This window comes from Microchirus variegatus, assembly GCF_963457635.1.
Source record: "Microchirus variegatus genome assembly, chromosome: 6".
In the NCBI taxonomy this organism is placed as follows: Eukaryota; Metazoa; Chordata; class Actinopteri; order Pleuronectiformes; family Soleidae; genus Microchirus; species Microchirus variegatus.
The window spans coordinates 2394414-2418046 of NC_139807.1; the positions used below are offsets into that span (position 1 = coordinate 2394414).

Sequence of the window (23633 nt, forward strand, 5' to 3'; positions counted from 1 at the left end):
AATAGCGGGCAAAGGCTTAAGTCAACATGGAAATCGTCTTAATGGGAATTATGTTTTGATGACGTTTGTGGATTCAGTTGGGGGGGGGGGTTAACGGGGGGGGGGGGGGGTGAGGCGGTCTGACTCTGTGGGATATCGAACGTGTCTTTTTTTCACCTTTCGCTCAAGATAAATAAAGTCCACTGTGCAGATCTGCAAAACACATTAAGGCCAAGCTGTTGGCATCAAAGTCACTTTGTTTCAACTGAAACTTTAGTTTGAGATTTTTGAAGTGGGTTTGTATGAGGCTCATATGTGTGATAACAAAGAAAAACTTTAGATTTTAGCCATTTTACTAAAGTCTGACCAAATAAAATCTACTTGGTGTACACTCTCTCACCAAAGTCCATTGACAAAAACGGTCATTTAACCTCACGGTCCACAACAGCTGCTCATCTTTTACTGTCTTCGATGGAAAGTTAGTAACCTTGGTTTTCCCTGTTTCATGTTATTATATTATTTTGTCCTTCTTCCTTGTTCAGTGTGACTGAGTTGATTGTTGCTCCGCCCTAATGTGATTCACCTGCTGTGTCCTATTAGTCTCACCTGTGTCACCTGCTCTCCCCGGTCTATTTAGTCTCTGAGCTCCACAGCGTCTACGTGGGGTTATTTTGTTTGTTCTGGGGTTGCTTTGTTGCTGTAGTTTTTCCCATGTGTTCACTTTATTGTCAGCGTGATTTGTTAATTAGAAGTTGTCCACTTTTTACACATCTGTCACAAACTAGATGAAAGAACCTCATGTAACCCTGATTATTGTTCTGCAACACAGATCTGATGAACTTAAGCTAAGACAATGAGTATGATGAAGAACGCCTACTGAATCATAGGCTACAAGCAAGACAACAGCTGCTATCCCAGTTAGCAACATCATTAACTACACCATCAGCTGCTATCCAAGTTAGCAACATCATTAGCAACACCATCAGCTGCTATCCAAGTTTGCAACATAGCTATACCATCAGCTGCTATCCAAGTTAGCAACATCATTAGCAATACCATCAGCTGCTATCTAAGTTGGTAACACCATGAGCTACGCCATCATCTGCTATCCAAGTTAGCAACATCATTAACTACACCATAAGCTGCTATCCAAGTTTGCAACATCATTGGCTACATCATAAGCTGCTATCCAAGTTGGCTACACCATCAGCTGCTATCCAAGTTTGCTACATCATAAGCTGCTATCCAAGTTAGCTACACCATCAGCTGCTATCCAAGTTGGCTACACCATCAGCTGCTATCCAAGTTTGCTACATCATAAGCTGCTATCCAAGTTGGCTACACCATCAGCTGCTATCCAAGTTAGCTACACCATCAGCTGCTATCCAAGTTTGCTACATCATAAGCTGCTATCCAAGTTGGCAACATCATTAGCTGCTATCCAAGTTGGCTACACCATCAGCTGCTATCCAAGTTTGCTACATCATAAGCTGCTATCCAAGTTAGCTACACCATCAGCTGCTATCCAAGTTTGCTACATCATAAGCTGCTATCCAAGTTAGCTACATCATTAGCTACACAATCAGCTGCTATCCAAGTTAGCAACATCATTAGCTATACCAAAAGGGTAGGGTTAGGATTAGGGTTAGAGAAAGGGTCCTATGTTCCCCGGTCACATACAAAGTGGGGAACATAGGACCTGGGGAACATAGGTACGGTCCCTTTCCAAGTTAGCAACTTCATAAGCTACAACATCACCTGCTATCCAAGTTAGCAACATCATTGGTTACACCATCAGCCATGTTTCACGTTAGCAATCAGCTCCATCAACAGCAGAACAATTCATCAGCTACGTCATCGACTGCTTTCCTTAATCCCTTAAAATATATTTTAGGGATTTATGGGGAACAGAGATTTGCTTTACTTGCTTTGATTTGCTTGTTTTATTGCATCATTTATAAAACGGATAGCTTGTTGCTCACAGACCATTTGTATTGTATTTCTGTGGGGGGGGGCGGGGGGGCGAGGGCAAGTCCTGCCATGCAACATGCAATGTTTGCACTGAGGATATATATGTGTGTGTGTGTGTGTCCCAATGAATCCTTAAACACATCATAAGCTCCTCTGCCCTTCGCTGAAGTCCAGCAGCCGTCTGGATAACATCCAAAAACAGCACTCACCGCCCGTCTCTCCCCCCCCCCAAAGAAAATCAAGAAGACAGATTCATGTCAGTTGCTCGTGAGTGTTTTACATCCCAACATACTGTAGAACAATGTGCCCTGTGTGTGTGTGTATATAAGCTGATCCTGTTCACCTATAGAGAGGGAGGTGGGGGTGGGTTAGAGGGCGGGAGTTCCTCTGGTGTCTTTCAGAGAAGTGGACGCTGTGAATTCATCTCCTATTTGCTCGGCCCGTCGTTCGCCCGCACAGTCATTATCTTTGCGAGTGTTGTTGTTGTTGTTGTTGTTGTTGTTGTTGTTATTATCTGAGCATCGGCGTCGTCCAGACTTCCCAGAGAGACTTCGGTCAACACAGCTCTCTTGCAGGCTCCACCGAGGCCCCGCCGCCAGCTCGCTGCAGTGATTTACCCAGACTTGGACTTGTCACTCTTCGCCGAGGTCACAGCTCCCTGCGTTTTCTCTCGCGGCCTCTCTCGATGACAGAGAAGATAAGCATGTTGCTCACACTGAATCGCAGAAAAAAAAAAAAAGAAAGAAGTTCTGCTCAATAAGCCAGATGTAAATAATTGCTGAAAGCAATATAGAGAGCCCTGCATTGCTGCAGACCGCGCTTGATGTTTTGCTTGGCTGTGAGCGAGCCGGCTCGGTTTCATTCGGGTCCCAGAATGCCTTTTTAAATGTTTTGTTCAGACTCGGTATTATTTAAAGACGTGCACAGCAGGAGCGCCTGAATGTGGACCACGTCTCCTTTACAGAGGACCGAGTAAAAGGAGGTAATCTGAGCTCGAAGGTGGATATTTTCTTCAAAAATAGCCAGTGCTTACATGCATCTAAATGAGCTGCTTACATGTGCAGCTTTTTAAAGATATAGTACGTAACATTTCAGCATTAAAGGGGCTATATTTAACCCTCGGGCTTCACTTCAAATTTACTGCCCTCTTAAGTCGAAATGGACAAAAATGTCCACTTTCAAAAACTTTTTCCAGCATAAATGTCTTAAACAACTTCAGCCCTGCTCAAAACTACCAAAATTCAAAATTTATATAATTTTTTGGAAGATTTTAACCCTTTTAATTTGGTTATTTTCCTTATCACAAATGTTGAGGTTTTTTAATCGGTCTTGCAGTCAAGTTAGCTACACCATCAGCTGCTATTCAAGTTAGCGACATCATTAGCTACACCACCAGCTGCTAGCCAAGACAACATCATAAGCTATAGCATCAGCTGCTATCCAAGTTAGCAACATCATTCGCTACACCATCAGCTGCTATCCAATTTAGCAATGCTATTAGCTACACCATCAGCTGCTATCCACGTTAGTAACACCATCGGCTGCTTTTCAAGTTAGCAACTCCATTAGCTACACCATCAGCTGCTATCCAAGTTTGCAACATAGGTATACCATCAGCTGTTATCCAAGTTAGCAACATCATTAGCAATACCATCAGCTGATATCCAAGTTAGCAACACCATTAGCTACACAATCAGCTGCTATCCAAGTTAGCAACATCATTGGCTTTAAAATGACCTTCATGTGTCATCAGAGGTTAAGGAATTGGGTATAAATTGAAATAATGGCTTTACTCATATGTTCACAAAATAAAATGTCCTCTTCTGTTTAGTTTTGTGTCTGTTCTTAGAACAAAAGCGAACCTAAAAAGCCTCAGCACCCCTCTCAAAAAGTGACCTGACTGCAGTGGAGATATGTTGAAATATAGATGACTGACGGCGAAGAAAAAGTTTTAGCATAGTGGGGGCAACTTTAGCCAAATGTATTTAACTCTTTCTTTCTCCCTCTCTCATACACTGTATTTCTGGATATTTAATATATATTTATATTTTTTCTGTGAGACCCCTAGTCGGAGAAATTACATAGTGTGTGTTTAAATAAATATTTTTTTATTCTGTTATTGGCTTTTTACAAGTACAAAGCATACAGCATGTTATAGTTTTATCAAAAGTGGAAAATACTGATGTTACATACGTAACAAAATGTAAAAAATAAGTCTTCAATCTTACTTTCCCCGAAAGTAAGAACATACATTTTCAGCGTATGAAAAATATCCATAAAAACACAGCTTAAGTAATTTTAAGTTAATAAACAGTACAAAAAAAAAAATGTAGGAAACCATACATGTCAAAAATAAAAAAAATAAAAATGGACGAGGGACACCAACAATAACAAATGACTCCATGATTTATCATGAATTTAAAAAAAAAAAAATGTACACAAGTTCATAGTGTTTTAGTTGGGGTCATGTTTACACGTCATCATCATCATCATCATACATCAGTAACATCAACATCATCATCATCATCGTCGTCGTTGCCTGGAAAACAGTTGGCTTGTCAGAAAATGCTCATTTATAGCAGACATTCTTCCCCTCCCACCAAAGAAAAAACTCAACTCCAACTCAACCAGGGAAAAAAAGGAATAGACCAAAAGTCCTTCCCCCCCCCCGGAACTGAAATCCTCAAATGTCTGTAAGGCAGGAGAAGACGTAATGAACCCCCCCCCCACTGTTGGAGCGTTTATCCAGTCTTCCGTAAGAAAACACACAAGGGGGCAAAGATGAAGGATTATTATCGTCGGTGGGGTCTGAAAACACCGTGTCCTCTCGGTAACAGGTGGAGTCGGATCAAACGCACACATGCTTCTTTTCAGGCAAATCAAAAAATTGAGCCTCGAGACCGTGATTTTTCTTTTTACTTTATGGCCTGTCGGAATTTTAAAAAAACGATCTGCCCTCTTTATCTCTGAGCTGTGGATGTGACAGAAGCAACGTTAGCATAATAAAGAGCAGATCGCGATAACGCAGTCGCTCAACGTCAACGGAAACGTCGCAATGAGGCCTCCGACGGTTGTGCAGTTGAGAATTTGAACGCTTAAAAAAAAATATATATAAAAGACTGGTAAACTGTTCCAAGGTCAAGTTACAGGTGCCATTTTTCTGCCTTACTGCATTGAAAGTCGTCTTATTATTTTTGAATAATGTAAAAAAAAAAAAAAAAAGACACGGCGTCCGATGCTCTCTTGAAATATACAGACTTCTTTAAAACAAAACAAAAACGGAGAACATCACCATATTGTACATCAGCATCATAATAAATAGTCTCATACATATTGCTCAGCTTCTCCTTCGTTTAGAATGGTCACTGAACCGTCGCCACTGTTCATTTCAATGTCTTTTGCCGCCGCGTTCTCCGGAAGCAAGGCTAAGTCCTTGAATACGTCCACATAATGCCCGAAGCCGGGGCCCCAGTTCAAGAGATTGTCCCAGTTGAAGCCCCCAGCTTGCTGGCCCAGTTTATGGGGCAGGGTGTAGTGCTGCTCACTGGGGGGCATTTGGGCAACACCAGGCCCTCCTTCTGGCCTCCGACTTGAGTAGCGCCTCTGCTTGAGCCTCCCACTGTAGTCCTCGTCGTCAGCGTCCGACTCGTTGACTTGCGAGAGCTTGGGAACCCGCGAGGTGTAAGAAACCGGTTTGTCCCGGTCGTACTCCATCTCCGAGCAGGTGAAGGAGTCGTGAGAGTCGCTTTCTGAAGAGGACTCTGGTGCCGGGATGCCGTCTGCAGGGTTGCGGACCCTTGACAGTGGCCTGCGGCAGTCCTCCTCGGAGCTGGAGCGCCCGTGGTCGGCGCTGCAGATGCTGGGGTTGCGTGGGCGCGGAGTGTTCAGTCGCTCCACTTCCTCGATGGACAGCCCCACAGGAGGCCCCGTCTCCAGGGGGATCTGCTCAATCGGCTGCTTCAGCCGACTGCCGGGCCTGGAGGTGTGGCCGTGGCTGGCCATGGTCTGCGGACTCTTGCTGCGTCTCCCCAGCCGGGTGGCGTAGTTGAACATGGGCGGAGGCTGGCACATGTCGTTGTGCAGGTCCATTGGGCTGCCCTCGCGGCGAGCCAGGTTGAGTTCTCTGGTCGGGGTGTTTCGGTAAAAGGACGTGGGCTTGGTGAACGGGGCTGGCGAGTGTCTGGAGAGAGGATTCGGGGTGGGGCAGGCCGAGTGGGAGTGACTCAACGGGGTGGACCTCAGCGCTTGTGTGTACTGGGGCTGGTAGGTGTAGCTTGTCGCTCCAAGCGGTAAGGGCGACTGTCTGGCGAAGCCCAGCGGGCTGTGTCTCTGGATGGAGAACTTGGGTGTGTGGCTGCGGAACTGTTTGTAGTGCTGGATGATATCGGCGTCTGACGGAGCGATACTGCTCGCGTTGTCTATGTCGTAGTGCTCGATATCGGCCTCTGGCACGTTGCAGGGAGCACAGGGAGCACTCGGGACGGTCTCATTGTTGTGGGGGATGTCGGTTTCATCGTAGATCAGGTAAGGGTTCTCCCTCTCGATAATGTCCGGTTTGGGGTTGCCTTCCGGTTGTTTCCGTACCGTCATGTCGTCTCCGTACGGTGGGATGTTATCCGGGTCATCGAACGCGACGTTCTCGCTGCCCTTCTTCTTTTTCTTCTTCTTCTCCTTGGGTTTCTTCTCCTTGGGTTCCTTTGGCACTTTCGTCTTGTTGCGGTCCCTGCAGTGGTTGCACAGGATCAGGCTGAGAACCACCAAGGCGAGGACGGTGGCGCAACTGCCCACGATCGCCGGCACTGCCCAGATGGGGAGGACCATTGTCTCGGCGGTGGGGCTGGGGCTACAGACGAACCCGCCGTTGTTGGCCGTTTTGCAGACGGTACCCTGTGGGCACTGGACACCCAAACAGGCCACCAAGGTCTCGCAAGTCTTTCCCGTGTAAAACTCGGAGCAGGCGCAGGTGTAACCGGAGCGCGGATCCGGCACGCAGCTGCCGTGGTTCTGGCAGGGATTAGAAGAGCAGTCGCCGGGCGGGACGCACTGGTACGTGTACCACTGGTTGACGCACATCAGGCCATCCCAGCAAGGACCGCTCTCGCAAAGGTTGGGACCTCTGCAGCCGATCTTGACGGACGAGCTGGTCTTGGTCAAGGCGACGAGGTTGTGCTCGCCGGTAAACGGCAGACTCTCCCTGTTGTACTTCACAAAGGCCAGGCAGCCATCGAAACCTGCGAATGAATGAGAGCAAAAAAAAAAAAAAAATGTGGATCAGATTAAAGGAGAAACAGCCAACAGCAGCTAACAAGGACATAACCGTGTCCTGGAGGGGAATCATTTCCAATTGATGGGTTTTCACGATGTATGCCAAGGCTGGATCGCTCGCTTGAAAATAACAGGAACTGGGAGTTATCATCAGAGCTAAAGGAATTTTGTTTAGACGGGTAATTGGTTCAAGCTTAGGACAAAAAAAAAAAAAAAAAACTTCCTCGTAGAAAGCACCTCCTCAGAAAAAAATCCATATTTTAAAAATGGACTTAATCTATCAGTGGCCAATTTGAGAGGAGGAATCATTTTTCTTTTTTTTTTTTTTTTTTAAAACAGAGAATCCATCGCCGGTGCCATTATCGCTCCGAGACATACATCTGGCTTGGATGAAGGTCTCTGTGTCTAATTCAATCTTTTGCTTTGTGTGTTGCCTAACAGCGCTGCCTCACCGATGTAAATAGATTTTATTGAATTTATCCCAGTGTAGATTAAATCCATTCGTGTCTTTTTCATTAGCTCTCGAAAAAAAAAAAGCGAGCGCGCAAGAGAGGAACACGACCGCTCCGGCTCCGGCACCGAGGTACGGGGTTAGTTACCGGGCAGCGTGCCACGGACCTGCGTGCTCAGAACATGTTTGTTTTGAAATGTGCCCCAGTCCTCGTGTAGAGGAGGTCAAGAAATCATTCAAATTCATTTTTTTTTTACCATATTAGTCCATAGCTTTAAGGTTACTCCCCCTGAAATTTAGAAATGTACTTTTTTACGACCTCCCCATTTCGCGTTTCACGACATCTCGTCCGTGATTCAACTGTACACGAAAAACATTGAAAGCAGGCGCTTTACCAAGACCGGGGGTCAGATTAAAATGAACATGTGTTATTTTTGTGAATAAATGATGCTCTGATAAAGACATGTTTGTTCAACTACTGTAAATCGGTCGGAGTTAAATCTCCGCAGTGTCAAATAGACGCGAGATTTCAGGGCCAGATTCGGTTTTGTCGGGGTCAGCAGTTTGAGTAGATGAGGAGGATGGGGGGGTTGGGAAAAGAAGAAGTTTGGCGTAGATTTATAAGGGCTCACGGGTCACACATATGTACTGTACGTGCATGTGCACACACTTAAGCGTGTGTAAAAAAAAAAAAAAAGAGAGGTTTCCATAACATGAGAAAACACGGTCCGCGGCGGTAATTTACAGCAGGTAAAGAGCCGTGGGTGAGATTCTTGGCGCGGCGCCAGCTTTTGAGAGCTTCGGCATGTGTGCGCGTTTTGACACGGCGCATAAATACACGTGTGCGCTCGCTGGCTCGCTCGTAAATACGCCGCGCGTTTCGACAAGGGTATAGCTGTCATAATTACGGATAGAGCCGTATCTAAAGTGCGGGGTTTTTTAGGCCTAAAATATGACAAATTCCTTGTCAAAAACGGTGCAAGAAAATTCCTAATAAATGTTTTCTCGACGGGATTTATTTCACGGCGAGGCTCGTGATAATAGGGTTACTTATGGCTGCAGCACAGTTTAGCGGCTCCTAAAAAGGAGCATGACCCATTCGGACCCTATATATTACGTCCTCTACGCTGAAAAATCTGCGTAATTTTATCATTTCTCTTATCAAAGGGTTTGTGTCCGGCGCAGTTGGGGATTAAGGCGATTGCTCAAAAGCGCTGAATGAGTGGGAAACTTCTCTTTTCATTTCCCCTGGTGTGATTTATTCCGCCCCCCCTCCAATCACACACTCCAGAAAACACACTACAATCTCTTCACTCGATTATGGACAAAAACATAAACCCGCGGCCTCCTCCTCCTCCTCCTCCTCCTCACCTGCTGCTGTTTTCTGTTGCGCCGGCCCAGGCGGGATCCCTCCCAGGGAGAAGGTCAACACGCCCAGACCGCCGAAGTCCTGCGTGACGTGCTGGATGACCCTGGGGTGACCGCCGTCCACCTGCAGCGCGGTGGCCGAGCCGTTCTTGACCAGCTGCAGCGTGTGCCACTGGCCGTCGGACAGCACGGCGTCCCCCAGGGTGCGCTCCACCTTCCCGCCGACGCCCGCGTCCGAGATGTAGTGGATGTTGCCGTTCCTCAGCTGAGGGGGAAAAAAGATGGCGGATGAGCACGACAGATGTTAAAAGTCTCTAATTTCATATTTCATACATATTTATGATTAAACTAGAATGCATTTCCAGGGGCGTGTGCTTGCTCGGGTGCATTTCGCTAATCCGAGCAGCTAGTGTAAGAGGGTGTGTTGAGAATTTCATCAATACTTCATCTTTCAGATCTTGTGCTTCCTCAAATTGGAGTCCCGAGTTCATGTACAAAGTTTGGTTTCGATACGTGAAAGCGTTCCTGGTATATGAGCTAACTTCCTGTTTGGAAGCTAACCGCTGATTTCGTCCGGCTGTGACGGGCAAATGCTTCCGAAAAATCAAAAAATCCTTCTGGTAACTTTTGCGAGGCTTGGTCCAAGGATCACGTGCGTCAAGTTTCGTGAAGATCGGACAAAATATGTGACCTGTCTACCAATCATTGCAGTCAGTAGAGTCTCAGCTGCCGAGCAATCACGGGGTGCCAGTTACAGTACATCTAAGCTGCAATGGCGGAGAAAATGAAACCTAAAAGACTTCGGTATTTTGAATTTGAGTGTAGTAACCGTTTTTTGGCCACATTCTTACCTATGGCGCCTTTAAGAAGGACAATAGTTTGCCGCCTTTCAGCAAACACACAAATTAGCGATGGGCACGTCAACGTTAACGCACATCAACGCGTGACACGTTTCCATGACAACCGACCGGAAAAAGATGCACCTGACGTCATGTTTACGTGACTCCCCGATTTTGTTAAAATGAGTCTCTAAAGTAACGTTAAACTTTAAAAACAGAGGCTCACATACGCCGTACACAGGTACGCTAGTTATTAGTAGCGCTGCTACAATAAACGGACCGCTACCAGTTCCACTGTAGGCGCGCTAAAGGAGCTAACCGAGCTAACTGGTAAACGGTGCCTGGACTCCGGGGGCCGCGACACATTAAACATGACGTCAAGCACGTCTTTTTGCCGTTAATGTGCCCGGAACCAGATTTAAATTTGATTCTTCAATATGGTGTCACTTGAAAAACAGTCTGCAAAAACACGAGCGATTGATCGTCCAAATTGTTTTTTGAAACACTTGGCGCCGGGAGCTTCGCAATCCTCGCGCACCACGTAACGGCATAAAATAACTGCATGAGACGTGCAGTAAGTGTTCTTTTCGGGGAGAACGGACACAAACTGGGCTTTGAGAATGAAAGTTTTGGTTTTTTTTCCCCCTTGATTGTTCCTTCTTTTGAATTATCATGTCCGCTTGAATGACAAGTGATGAAAGGAATTTTTCCACAAAAGCTACAACCAAACGCCGCCGCTTTTTTGCCCGACTTTACTGTCGAGGTCAAAGATTGAAAACAAGAACGCGGCAAACCGCGTTTATCACGTTCTCACGTCTTCAGATGATGATGATCAAGGACTTCCCAACAACAAACAACAAAAACACAAAAAAAGAGCGTCTTTTAAAAGAAATGAATCAAGCGTGCAACAACTTTGTGTACGAATCCTCTCGTGCGTCCTCCCCGCGCTGATGGAAAAGTAATCCCATCTCCTTCTTTTTCAAAGGACACCAAAAATCAGCAATGATAAGTAGCTTCCGGAAGACATGATTTTTTTTTTTAAATGGGAAAAGCAGAGAGAGTCGCCCCAAGGCGAGGAAAACCGAGTGCTCTAAATCTGGAAAATCAATCACAGGGTTTATCTGTTAAACATCTTTGTTTTTTTTTGTTTTTTAATTTTGTATAAATATAGTTTTCTCTTCTTGTCTTGACATGATGTACGCGACCAGTACGAGTGAGGGGAGATGAGAAGCTGCTCAGAAAAGCTGGAAAACAACATCATCTGATACTAAGTGGGAGAAAGGGGTTGGTGGTGGTGGTGAGAGTGAGAGTGGAGGGTTAGGGTCTAAAAAAGGAAAACTGAAGAGAATGAATGAGCCCGCAGGCCTCGCTGGGCAGCTGCCCAGGATCAGTCAGAGGGAGCGGGGGGTGGTGGTGGTGGTGGTGGTGGTGCTGAGCTGGATAAGAGGAGAAGAAAGAGGAATGGGACTGTAGGGAAGTGGATGAGGAAGAACCATGTACTGTAGTTTGTTTACGGTTTACACCCAAAAAGAGCGAGCGCGGTAGTGATTTGTGGTGCAAAGCCGTGAGACGATGTCAGAGACGCCGGAGTCGGAGGGAGGAGGAGGAGACGCGAGGTCGACCGATTTATCCGTTTTGTTCATTTATCATTTTAGCTCTGGCTCCGATAGCGGGCCGATGGCGGCGCTGCAGATTATCGCTTTGCATGGAGGCTCCGCTGCAAAGACCATCAATCAAAAAAAAAAAAAAAAAATGGACGCCGTCCTCTGATTTGCCAGTGAAGCTAATCGGGTGGGAATAAAAAAAAAAATGCTGTTTCGACAGGAAAAATCTACTCATTTTCCTAAAGGGGCCAATGTTCTCAATTGCGAGTTAATGATGTTCATCCATCCATCCCTTCGGTCGCTGGTGCCAATCCCAGCTGATCTAGGGCAAAGCCAGGGTACAACCTGGACGGGTTGCCAGTCCATCACCTCGCAAGATGTATCTCAAGCTTCCAAATCCCCTGAATCTCCTCACTAAAATGGTTTGATTAAACAGCAAGTGTGTGGGTTTATAGTGTCTGGTCTGAAGATTAAAACGTGTAAATATAATTTCCAAAGTTTGTTGCGTCTGTGTCGCCCACGTTCTTTAAAAGTGTGCGAGCAGTGGCTACGAGATGCATTCAAAGAACCTCACTTCGGTTTCGACAGAGGTCGATAGGAAATATAAACTCATTTTCCTAAAGGAGCCAATGTTCTCAATTGCGAGTTAATGACGTTCATCCATCCCTTCGGGTCGTTGGTGCCAATCCCAGCTGATCTAGGGCAAAGCCAGGGTACAACCTGGACGGGTTGCCAGTCCATCACCTTGCAAGATGTATCGCAAGCTCCCAAATCCCTTGAATCTCCTCCCTTAAATGGTTTGATTAAACAGCAAGTGTGTGTGGTCATAGTGTCTGGTCTGAAGATTAAAATGTGTGAAAATCAGTTCCGAAGTCCGTTGCGTCTGTGTCGCCTACGTTCTTTAAAAGTGTGGGAGCAGTGGCTACGAGATGCATTCAAAGAACCTCACTTCTGTTTCGACAGAGGTCGATAGGAAATATATACGCATTTTCCTAAAGGAGCCAATGTTCTCAATTGCGAGTTAATGATGTTCATCCATCCATCCCTTCGGTCGCTGGTGCCAATCCCAGCTGATCTAGGGCAAAGCCAGGGTACAACCTGGACGGGTTGCCAGTCCATCACCTTGCAAGATGTATCGCAAGCTCCCAAATCCCTTGAATCTCCTCCCTAAAATGGTTTGATTAAACAGCAAGTGTGTGGGTTTATAGTGTCTGGTCTGAAGATTAAAACGTGTAAATATAATTTCCAAAGTTTGTTGCGTCTGTGTCGCCCACGTTCTTTAAAAGTGTGGGAGCAGTGGCTACATGATGCATTCAAAGAACCTCACTTCTGTTTCGACAGAGGTCGATAGGAAATATATACTAATTTTCCTAAAGGAGCCAATGTTCTCAATTGCGAGTTAATGATGTTCATCCATCCATCCCTTCGGTCGCTGGTGCCAATCCCAGCTGATCTAGGGCAAAGCCAGGGTACAACCTGGACGGGTTGCCAGTCCATCACCTTGCAAGATGTATCTCAAGCTCCCAAATCCCTTGAATCTCCTCCCTAAAACGGTTTGAGTAAATGGCAAGTGTGTGGTCATAGTGTCTAGTCTGAAGATTAAAACGTGTAAATATCAGTTCCAAAGTCTGTTGCGTCTGTGTCGCCCTGTGGGAGCAGTGTTCTACGAGATGCATTCAAAGAACCTCACTTCTGTAAATGCATGTCGTCGCCTTGTGGCACTACTAATTAGAACAGTCTGGAAATAAACTTGTTTTTTTTTTTATCAGCACAGTCATCAATACAAGATGATTCACTTTTGATGGTCCAAATACTCGGGAGATGTTTCTTTTTCATGCTCATCTGGCAGCCATACTGCAAGACTTCAGCTCAAATTAAAGCTGATTTCTGCCCCCCCGAAACTGATCATGATCATGAATTAATGCCTCGAAAGTCTCCACACACAACGTATTCTCGTGGCTGAGCGCTAACGTTAATAGCAACGGCGGGGTTGCTGTGCAAATGAGCTGGCTAGTTAGCTAAGCCGCTCTAAGCACATCACGTCGGTATGAGGTTATTCAAAGAGCAAACTGAACTATACAAAAGCCGATCGACGTTCGTCCAGAAACTGGATCTTCACAAGATCGCAGTTGGATACACGCTCGTGGTAATGAGTCAGTGTGCAGGTGTTAGCATTTGTCATTAGCTAGCTAAATAATCACACAATAACTCGGGTAAACCTGTGAAATATGGATATTGCGTGACACGTATACTCAATATTACGCCGTATTTTTCGGTGTGTAACATTTAGGAGGGATTGCTGGGAAAAAACTGTAATAATTATATTTGTATAAGTGTATAATTGCTTTAAATGGCTTCGTTTTTTCTGTAGCTCAAAAATTCAACTACATTTTAAAAGGAAGTCTCTGTGACCTTTGACCTGCATGTAATTTGTCGTTGCCGTTATGCGCACAGATAATTCAAACTTCCACTTCCTCCCGTGAACACCTGCAGCAGCTCAGCTGGGCATTCAGCCAAGGCTTTTATTGTGAAAGCGTGATTTAGGGGGTGCTTTTATGATAGGGAATTAGATGCTGCAGACGCTGAATAATCGTTGCTCTTATCTACGACCTGTAATTATGTTGCTGTTAGTGGATGAAATGTAGTGGAAATGACCTGCAATCAATTTAGAATTGAAAATATATACGACGCTCACCTTCACCGTGGTGTAGTTGCTGCTCTCCTGCACGTGCAGCAGCGTGCCGGTCTTGCTGCGCGTCCTGAACTTCACCTCCAGGCTGCTGGGCCCGACGCGCTCCGAGGACCGGCCCTGCAGCGACTGTCGGAGCAGGACGTCGCGTTTGGGGCCGGGCTTCAGGGAGTAATCCAGGCGGCCCGTGCCATCCAGGGACAGGGCGGTGTCCGCCGTAATGTCTGCGCGAGATCGACAGTTATAACTTATTAGCGGGAGTTTCACAGGCAATTTTAAAACATTAACGTATAAAATATAATCACTCTGCTGCTCAGGGACGCGCTCAGGTCTGAACGATTTTCCTGCCGCGACCACAAATTGGTCTTTACTTTGTCACTCGTGGTTAGAAATGTCTTCCTGTAAATGAAAGATGTAGGTCACTCCTCACAGCGGCCTGTGAGTGTGAAATTTGAGTTGTTTTTTTTAGGAACTTAAAGCTACGGTAAACGGAGGTAGAAAAGCAGGATTTGGTCAACGCTCCGCCTCCAAAACACAGGAAGCTGCTTTCTGTCGTGGAAGTTAAGATTTTAGCTCCTAGTTATTAGCTAAAGTTAGCAAGTTAGCTAACTTGTTCATAATATACTGTCGTCCAAAATTTGAAATATTTTTTGGAAAAAAAAAATTTGGTCCAAAATTTGACAAAAACGTCATGTGTTACTATGTCGTCCAAAATTTGAAATATTTTTTGAAAAAAAAAATTTGGTCCAAAATTTGACAAACGTCATACGATACTATGTTGTCCAAAATTTGAAATATTTTTTTGAAAAAAAAAATTTGGTCCAAAATTTGACAAAAACGTCATTCGATATGTCGTCCAAAATTTGAAATATTTTTTGGAAAAAAAAAATTTGGTCAAAAATTTGACAAAAACGTCATGTGTTACTATGTCGTCCAAAATTTGAAATATTTTTTGAAAAAAAAAAATTTGGTCCAAAATTTGACAAAAACGTCATGTGTTACTATGTCGTCCAAAATTTGAAATATTTTTTGAAAAAAAAAAATTTGGTCCAAAATTTGACAAACGTCATACGATACTATGTTGTCCAAAATTTGAAATATTTTTTTGAAAAAAAAAATTTGGTCCAAAATTTGACAAAAACGTCATTCGATATGTCGTCCAAAATTTGAAATATTTTTTGGAAAAAAAAAATTTGGTCAAAAATTTGACAAAAACGTCATGTGTTACTATGTCGTCCAAAATTTGAAATATTTTTTGAAAAAAAAAAATTTGGTCCAAAATTTGACAAACGTCATACGATACTATGTTGTCCAAAATTTTAAATATTTTTTGAAAAAAAAAATTTGGTCCAAAATTTGACAAAAACGTCATACGATACTATGTTGTCCAAAATGTGAAATATTTTTTGAAAAAAAAAATTTGGTCCAAAATTTGACAAAAACGCCATACTATACTAACTTATTCCTCCTACCCTTTCACATACGTTTTATGAGTTTATGTTTTCAAACACGTCACAGTGGCTTATCTTTAAAAAAAAATTGGATCCACTTATTTTATTTTTAGTATATGTGAGATAATATATGATATTTTGTGTGAGTTTGTTGCCTCGTTACACACATTCTACTTTCTTCTTAAGTGTCTTGTTTTGTCCCGGGAAACTGAAATTATTCCATTTTAATGATTTATTTGTTATATGGAGCAAAGGAACCAGCTGAAAAATCAGAAAGCTTGTTTTAACTACTGGAAAAAACCCACTAAAATAGTTGATTTATTCATCTCAGACAGTAGCTACAGGTTCTGTGAGTCTTATCTTTCTTCTGTTTTAGTTTGCCGATATCTCGTCTGAGTATTTGTAGATACATTTATATATATATATATATATATAAATAAAACACAATTGCTTTGAAATAATAAGGCTCATAGTGTGCCGCAGCATTGTGGCCTACATTTACGCTCCAGTGCGTTGGTGCCTTTTGATGACTCATGGAGGAAGCATCATAAATAATCATGATGGAATAATAATCTTTGCAGCCTCAGCGTTACAGACAGAAAGACACTTCAAAGGGGGGGGGGGGGCGGCGGCAGCGTAAAAAAAACACTTACATTTCTCGCAGAATTTGCCCGTGAAGCCGTCCACGCACTGGCACTGCTGCCAGGACCAGCGGTCCAAGCAGGTGCCCCCGTGTCTGCAGGGGCTGGTGGTGCAGGCTCCCTCCAGTCTCGGACATCTATCGGACGGAATCGGAAAGAGAAAATAATTTATCTCACCCATGCAGAGCTGCAAATAAAGAACCTCAGAGAGAATTAGCATATTAAAAGACGTCTCGGGACGGTTTGAGTAGTGTGAACAGAAGTCCCACAGCGAGGTTAGAGAAGACGGACAGGTTTAGAGAGACGGGAGGGTCGAGAGGGTTCCGCTGACCTGTCGAGGATGCCACGCGATGCCAGCGCCTGACTCGGCTCCAGCGGGCGGCCGTTGACGGCGAACTCCATGATGCAGCCGACGAAGTCGTGGGTGGCGATCTGACCGCGCCGGTGAAGGACGGGTTCTATTGACCTGACGCCTCCCACCGAGAGCCGGTTGGGCTGCACGTCCAGGATCCTGCACACGGACAGGCGGATGAACAGAAGCTCACAAAGGGACTGAGACGGAAAACGTCCATATGCACGGGGAATCCAAACGCTCACAGATGCATTGAAGTATTCAGACACACACACACACACACACACACACACACACACACACACACTTACAACAGAAAGACACAGCGGGTCAGTGAGTTTCACAACAACATGGTCCCGAGACGATCATAGAATAAACCTTCTGCAGACCTTTCTGGCCTTTTCTCATCTGCTGAATCAATCGCTCTGTTTTTTTCACCCACTCTCTCACATGCACACACACACACACACACACACACACACACTGTCAAACATACACAAAAACACATGCACAGTCTCAAGTTTTCACCCCACAGAGCTTGGCTCAGCATTGTCTGTGTGCGTGTGTGTGTGTGTGTGTGTGTTAAAGCTGTAACAATCCACTAATTCAATGTAGGTTTACATCATATATTACACATTTGCAGCAGATAACTTCGTTTTTCACCAATTGTTCCTAATAAAACTGTAAGAAAATAAAGTATGAAAATGCACTTTAACAAATCCTGGTGCTGTCATCCAAAACCTTTTCACAATAAAAGCAAGTGATGGATGGAAACAAAAAAAAAAAAAAGCCAAAACAAAACATGAGAAAACGCTCCGTGGATCTGTATCAGTTTCCGTCCTTTTATTCCGTGCAGAATAAATAAAATAAAAATGCTCAAATGGGAAGAGACGCGGAGTAAACTATCACAATATTCATTTGTTTTTGTTATTTTCTTCTCGGGGTCAGAGCAAATTTCCATCTCGCTGGATGAGTCAAACCCAGTTGGAGAAGCCATCGTAAACTGTTTCCTAACCCAGGAGGGAAAAAAAGTGTGTTTGGTTGAAGCTGTCAAATCCGGTCGACGTGCAACCGGTGACAACGGGTCAAAAGTGGAAGAGTGAAAGTCTGACGGGGAAAACTTGCGCTCTGTGTTTCACGGAAACTCCAGCGTAGTGATTGTACTTTGTTGATTTGCTGCACAAATGTGAAGAGTGAAGAGCAGCAGCTGCGAGGAATTACGCTTTTAGGCTATGTGCTCACGGTCATACCAGGTACATGTAAACAACATAAAGTGGATCTGTGTTATTTTTCCATTATTTTGCAGAACAGAAACAGTCAACTGGTGTATGTGTGTGTGTGTGTGTGTGTGCGTGTGTGTGTGTGTGTGTGTGTGAGCGTTTGATTTCCTTACCAGTCGGTGTGCACTGCCACGTTGCTAACGGCACAGTAGCCTGGCTCATGGTCATCGCCGCACAGGTCCACGGTCAAAGAAGCAGCCTGTGCACGACACACCGAAATCCAATGAGTACTTTACTACATGTGTTATTACGTTATGCACCAAAGCTTGTACAAAAAAATTATGCACCTGGTGCATAAGTGAAGATTTTCATTTTCACTTGTGAAAAATCCAAAATAAGGATTACAAAAAAACAGAATTTACAAACTAAAATGCATGAATTTACTATGCACTTTGGTGTGGGAGAACGGCCATTTTTTTCCCACTGTAAACTTTGTTTTATAGTCAGGAAAGTTTGTCTAATTATGAGAAAAAATAAGATATACACTTAAGTGAGCATAGATTTCATTAGATGAGCCTGTTAAGTGGCAGAAATCTGTTTTTAGCTAGTAGAGCTCATCCCTTAGCTAGTTTAGCTAACCAAGCTAGCTTGCCCCAGTGTTGCGTATATGTCAGTGGGAGAACGGCCGGTTTACAAAGTCTTTTTTTTCCAGTGTAAACTTCGGTTCACAGTCAGAAAGGTTTGTCTAATTGTGAGAAAAAAAGAGGCAAACATAAGATATATATATATATATATATATATATATACTTAAGTGGGCATAGATTGTATTAGGTGAGCCTTTTAATTGGCAAAATCTGGTTTTAGCTAGTAAAGCTCATCCCTTAGCCAGTTTAGCTAACCAAGCTAGCTTGCCTCAGTGTTCCAAACGTGACATTGGAAAGTGATGTGATTGAATTAACCAATGATCCAAATCCAAAACAAAATGTGAGTGAAGCTGTCGGAACATTTTTGTTGTTGTTGTTGTTGTTAGCTAACGGCAACCATTTTGGCTCATGTTGGGCTCTGAAATGACCTTTTATGTAAGCGTCCCTCCGAAATAACTTGTGGAAACGGGCATCATGGCATATTTCGTTTAATCGAATAAAGGAGAACTTCGACGGAAACCCAGCGACTGACGCAGCAGAGCGACGCGGGCCGTGTCGCACGTTAACACGAGTGCGCGTTGAGGTTTCCACAGAAGGGAAAGCAGATTTGAAAATTGTCAAAGGTCTGTCATTTGCGACGCGATTCCCCGCCCTAATAGAACTTCACTGTGTGTGTGTGTGTGTGTGTGTGTGTGTGCAGATCTTTAGGGCGACTTGGAACCGTCACACCAAATATCTTCTCATAGACTGTGGGCACCACTTTCACCCCAGGGTTCTGGTTCCACCCATTCATTTCTCACTGGGTATTTGTGCAACTAAGTCATGTTCAATGGTTTCGAGTGAGCTCCGTCCACCACAAAGCATGTAAGGCCAATTATTTTTCATCGTGCCCGTACGGCGGTCGGCGGGAGCGTGGCATAAAAATGACATAGATTACAGCAAACATTTCCTATTTCCCGTTAATGGCACTAAATCTTTTGCACAGATGTGGCTTTGACTGTTTCTCTCTCTCCCTCCCTGTCTGTCTCTGTCTCTCTCTCTCTCTCTCTCTTTGTGTTCCCTGAGAGGGAAAAGAAATGGGCTGGTGAGGAAACTGTCCGGAAAAAGTGTGTGAAAGCGTTGAAAGACCGGGGGCAATCGCGCTCCACCTCTCCGGGACCTTGAGTAAACAACGGACCACACCGGCTTGAATCTCCCGCACAAATCTTCCGCGGCGCTAACGGTGTGTAGTTTTTAAAACACCAAAAATGTGAAAAACAAAACTTACGAGTTGACCCTTTCAATGAGGCAAATATCATGTGAGAAATGAGTCTTTCCACAATCTGAAAACAAAGGCTCTGGGACGACGGTCAAACACTAGAATGAGGGTGTTTGATTTCTAACAGCCGTGTTTTGACTACATTGAACTTCCCCCCGCGTGTGCGTTGCTAAATCGACGCGGTAACTGTTTAGTTTACGTTCAATCAATTTCTCGCCGGCTTGTACGGCGGCCAATGGAAGCACTGCTCTTGCGGTAATGGAGGAATAAAGTGATTAGGGTGGCAACGGTGATCCATCAAACGTCGTAACAGGATCTATGGACTTTCTGCTGCCTCTGATTACTTGGATCTCGCCCCGGTTTGAAGCCGAGTGTGACCGCGTCCTTTTTCGGTTTCTCTCTCATTGCTTTTGACGTTAGCTCTGACCTCCACGACACCTTTTTCCAAAACAAAAACCATGGCGATTGGGTTCACTTTACACCTCTTGAGGGAGTCGGCGCTTCAAGAGCCCTAACGTGACCGCCTCGGCGTACTCGGGACAGACTCGCACTTTCTTTGCCGTGTTCCTTTCCGTCCCCGTCGCTCTGCACCATCTCCAAAACTGACAATTTAACGATTTTACCAGCCTCCCGCGAAAGCCCCGGCGCACGGTGAGAAACGACAGATTCGATATTCCAGCAGGAGAGTTCTATTATAGAAAGGTCTGACAGCCCCTTCTTTCCTTGCCACTGCGTTTGCTGGCAGCGCGAAGCCTCTCATTCAGAGCACAGGAGACAGAAATTCGACCTTCAGAGCCATTTTGGATCCTCTTATTGTACATCACAACGGGCGATAAAATATAATTACAAACCGTGGAAACCATGAGCTGTGGTTTCGAGCGAGTTAATTATAATCCGATGGTGCAAAAGAAGAATATAAGGCCACATTTGGACATAAACACTACACACACACCTTTTTAGAGTCACGTGAGTTGATTTTTTTATACCAGAAAAGTCAAAGCGATCTTACCATCCCGGCTCTCCGGGCGATGACCGTGTGGAACTGCCCGTCGGCGACCTTGATCATCGTCATGAGTTTGTAAGTGCCGCTTCCCAGGTTGAAGGAGAAGCGCATCCGTCCCTCGAAGATCTCCAGAGCCAGGAACTCCGCCTTGTCTCCGGTCTGGTTATCGTGGTTGTACATGAGCAGAGCGTTGCTCTGCAGGGTGGCGAACTTGATATATATGTAGTTGTTGTTGGGATCCAGGGACGGAAACTCCATGTAAGAGAGCTCCTCAAAGCCGTAGCTGTTGAGTTCGCAGTGTTTGCCGAAAACCCCTGAGGACAAAAGGCAGAAAAAGGGAAAGAGACGGATCAGAGACGGAGCCAATGAATGATTCACGCTGCTGCTGCTGCTGAGATTAAAACAAATGTCTGCAGATTAAGTGGAATCTTTACTGAGTAACAAATGAGATATCACAGAACGTTTCCACTTCTATAGCCCCCAAAACTGGAGGCCCATTTAGGGTGAATTCCAATTCCTCGCTTAACCCCCAATCTTAAAGGTGCCATATGTAAGAATGTGGCCAAAAACGGTTACTACATTCAAATTCAAAATACAGAGGTCTTTTAGGTTTGGTTTTCTGACGTAACTGGCAACCCTGTGGTTGCTCGGCAGCTGAGACTCTACTGACTGCAAAAAAAACATGATTTGCAGTCTGCAAAAGATTTTTTTAAATGCAAATATTTTGTCTGTACTGTTGTTGTTGGTGAGTTCAGTTTGTTATATGAACATTATTCCTGAGTCTCTGTGACATATTAGGAGTAATTTATGGCCAGTTTTTTAAAATTTATTTATTACATAATGCACCTTTAACCCTCAATCTCAAAAATGCAGATTCTTAGAAAAATTAAGTTGAGGGTCAAGTTTAAGTGCTGTATCGCCCTCAATATTGAGATTTTCCGAGACCACCCTTGGGAGCAAGGGCTACCCAGAATGCATTGCGTGTTTTGACATAACAAAGATGGCGCCCGAAAGCAGCGAAACGAGCGCGTACGCTACAAATGAAGTATTTTCTTTGTTAATAGAGATATGAAAATTATTGTGTGATCTTAGTTTGGGCCCATATTATGGATTGCTTACGTCATTGTTGCGTAACATTTATTTTTTATTTTACGATCTTTTGTCAATAGCCGTCCGGTGCGGACAAGCGATCGTTTGCTATGGTTTACTTTTCAATAAGCCGTGGTGTGTGGTAACTGTCAGCTGAATATTTGTATGAGTATCATCTTATAACTAACTGACAAGCTAATAACTTGACTGAAATAAAATAATAAATATATAATCGTGACATAAATGTGTTCTTCTTCTTCTTCTTCTTTTTTGGAGTTGACAGACTGGACGCAGCTTTTCGCGTTATTCTGCCCCCTACAGTCTGAAGACGTATCTGCATTTAAGAGGTGTCACATTTCTAAGTGACAAAATAACCCTCAACACTTGGTTTTGAGGGCCAGTTAAGATTGAGGGTTAAGGCAGGAATTGGAATTGGCCCTTAATAGGGCAACAATAAAAAGCATGAGAAATGGAGCCACTAAATGAAATGTCCACATTTGCTTTGGAAATCATGGTTTAACTTTCTATTCTTTGGGGAGTCTTCACATGTGAAAATTGTCCATCTTGCATTTCAATTTGCCAGAGCTCTTTTTTTTTTCCCTACCATTACTTACCAAACGGACAATGACAGTAATATCCATCCACCCGATTCTGACAGGAGCCACCATTAAAACATGGGTTACACTCACAGTGATTGATGATGGAATCACACGTTTTGCCTGGGTTCACAAAACAACACAAATTAAAATGGATGGAGTGGCAGACAACACAGGAAAAAAAAACCCCCGAGAGGCGAGGGGAGCACAGTTCACTTCATGCAAGGCCTTCCATCACCTCACAGCTGAGCAATGCACTGCAAAAAGAATAAGAAGGGCCTCAGATTGAGCCTCAATTTAGCTTTATCTTAAACGCTTAATCTAAAAAACGTGTGATATCACCTGTTTAACTTTTGTATTTTTGGGAAATACAAGATGCTATTTTGGAACAACTTTGGCAGACGCTGTCAAACGATGACATCACTTTATCCAAAACAACATCTTGGAAATTTTAATAGGGAAAAATGATCTCACACAACTGGAAGATTCTTCCAATGACATTTTATAATTTATTGCAAAATCTAAGCGTGTTTGGATAAGACTCTCGCTCCCCTTTTTTTTCCTTTTTGCAGTGCAGAAAAAACAATGTACGTGAGTTCAATGGCGTTTCACATAAACACAGTACAGGTGATCATATGGAATGATTTAAAAAAAATAAAAAATAATAACAACCAGGAATGGTTAAATGCACGAGGACTCACAAAGAACAAATACTGAGGGTTTTTTAAGGCTGTAAATCCTCAGACAAGTTACTTAATGGAGGCTGAGCCGGCTGCTGCCAGAAACCAGGCAGGGAAAACAGGAAGTTGAGAGTTCACCACGAGGGCACGCAAACTACCGTAAGTCAATAGGTGCGTTTCTTTCACGGGGGGGTCATTCGTCTCGATGGACCCTCCAAGATTTCTGCTCGTTTTTTATCCGCCGTAATAAAAAGGGACAGTAATGACTCGACTGGGCTCTGAAAATGTCTTTCAGATGCTGCGAGTCAGCAGCTGGACATCACACAGGATTTAAATTACCGAGTAATTCCACTTAAAATCCACTCCCCCCCCCCCCCCCCTTGTATCGGGGGGTAATAATGCATGAGTATTCATTACTTTTCCCAAACTGGAAAAAAGCCTGATTGGATCTTTTTATGAAGCTGCTCGTTTGTCATACAAGCTCAAAACCCGGAGCCAAATGAGAAATCTGTGATTAAGAAGCCCTTCTGTGT

The 23633-nt window shown here is 44.2% G+C and overlaps 1 protein-coding gene across 1 annotated transcript in view; it reads right to left on the reverse strand.

Moving 5' to 3' along the window:
• Positions 1-5274: 5274 nt before the first annotated feature.
• Positions 5275-23633, reverse strand: part of fat4 (FAT atypical cadherin 4) — a gene marked incomplete at both ends in the record, with an annotated part of 133775 nt that continues 115416 nt past the window's right edge. The window contains 8 exons of the mRNA XM_083890634.1: positions 5275-7181; positions 9038-9299; positions 14173-14390; positions 16271-16395; positions 16590-16769; positions 18004-18089; positions 20742-21049; positions 22439-22543. Of these exons, the coding sequence (XP_083746760.1) occupies positions 5275-7181; positions 9038-9299; positions 14173-14390; positions 16271-16395; positions 16590-16769; positions 18004-18089; positions 20742-21049; positions 22439-22543 (3191 nt within the window). The remainder of the gene's footprint in view (positions 7182-9037; positions 9300-14172; positions 14391-16270; positions 16396-16589; positions 16770-18003; positions 18090-20741; positions 21050-22438; positions 22544-23633) is intronic.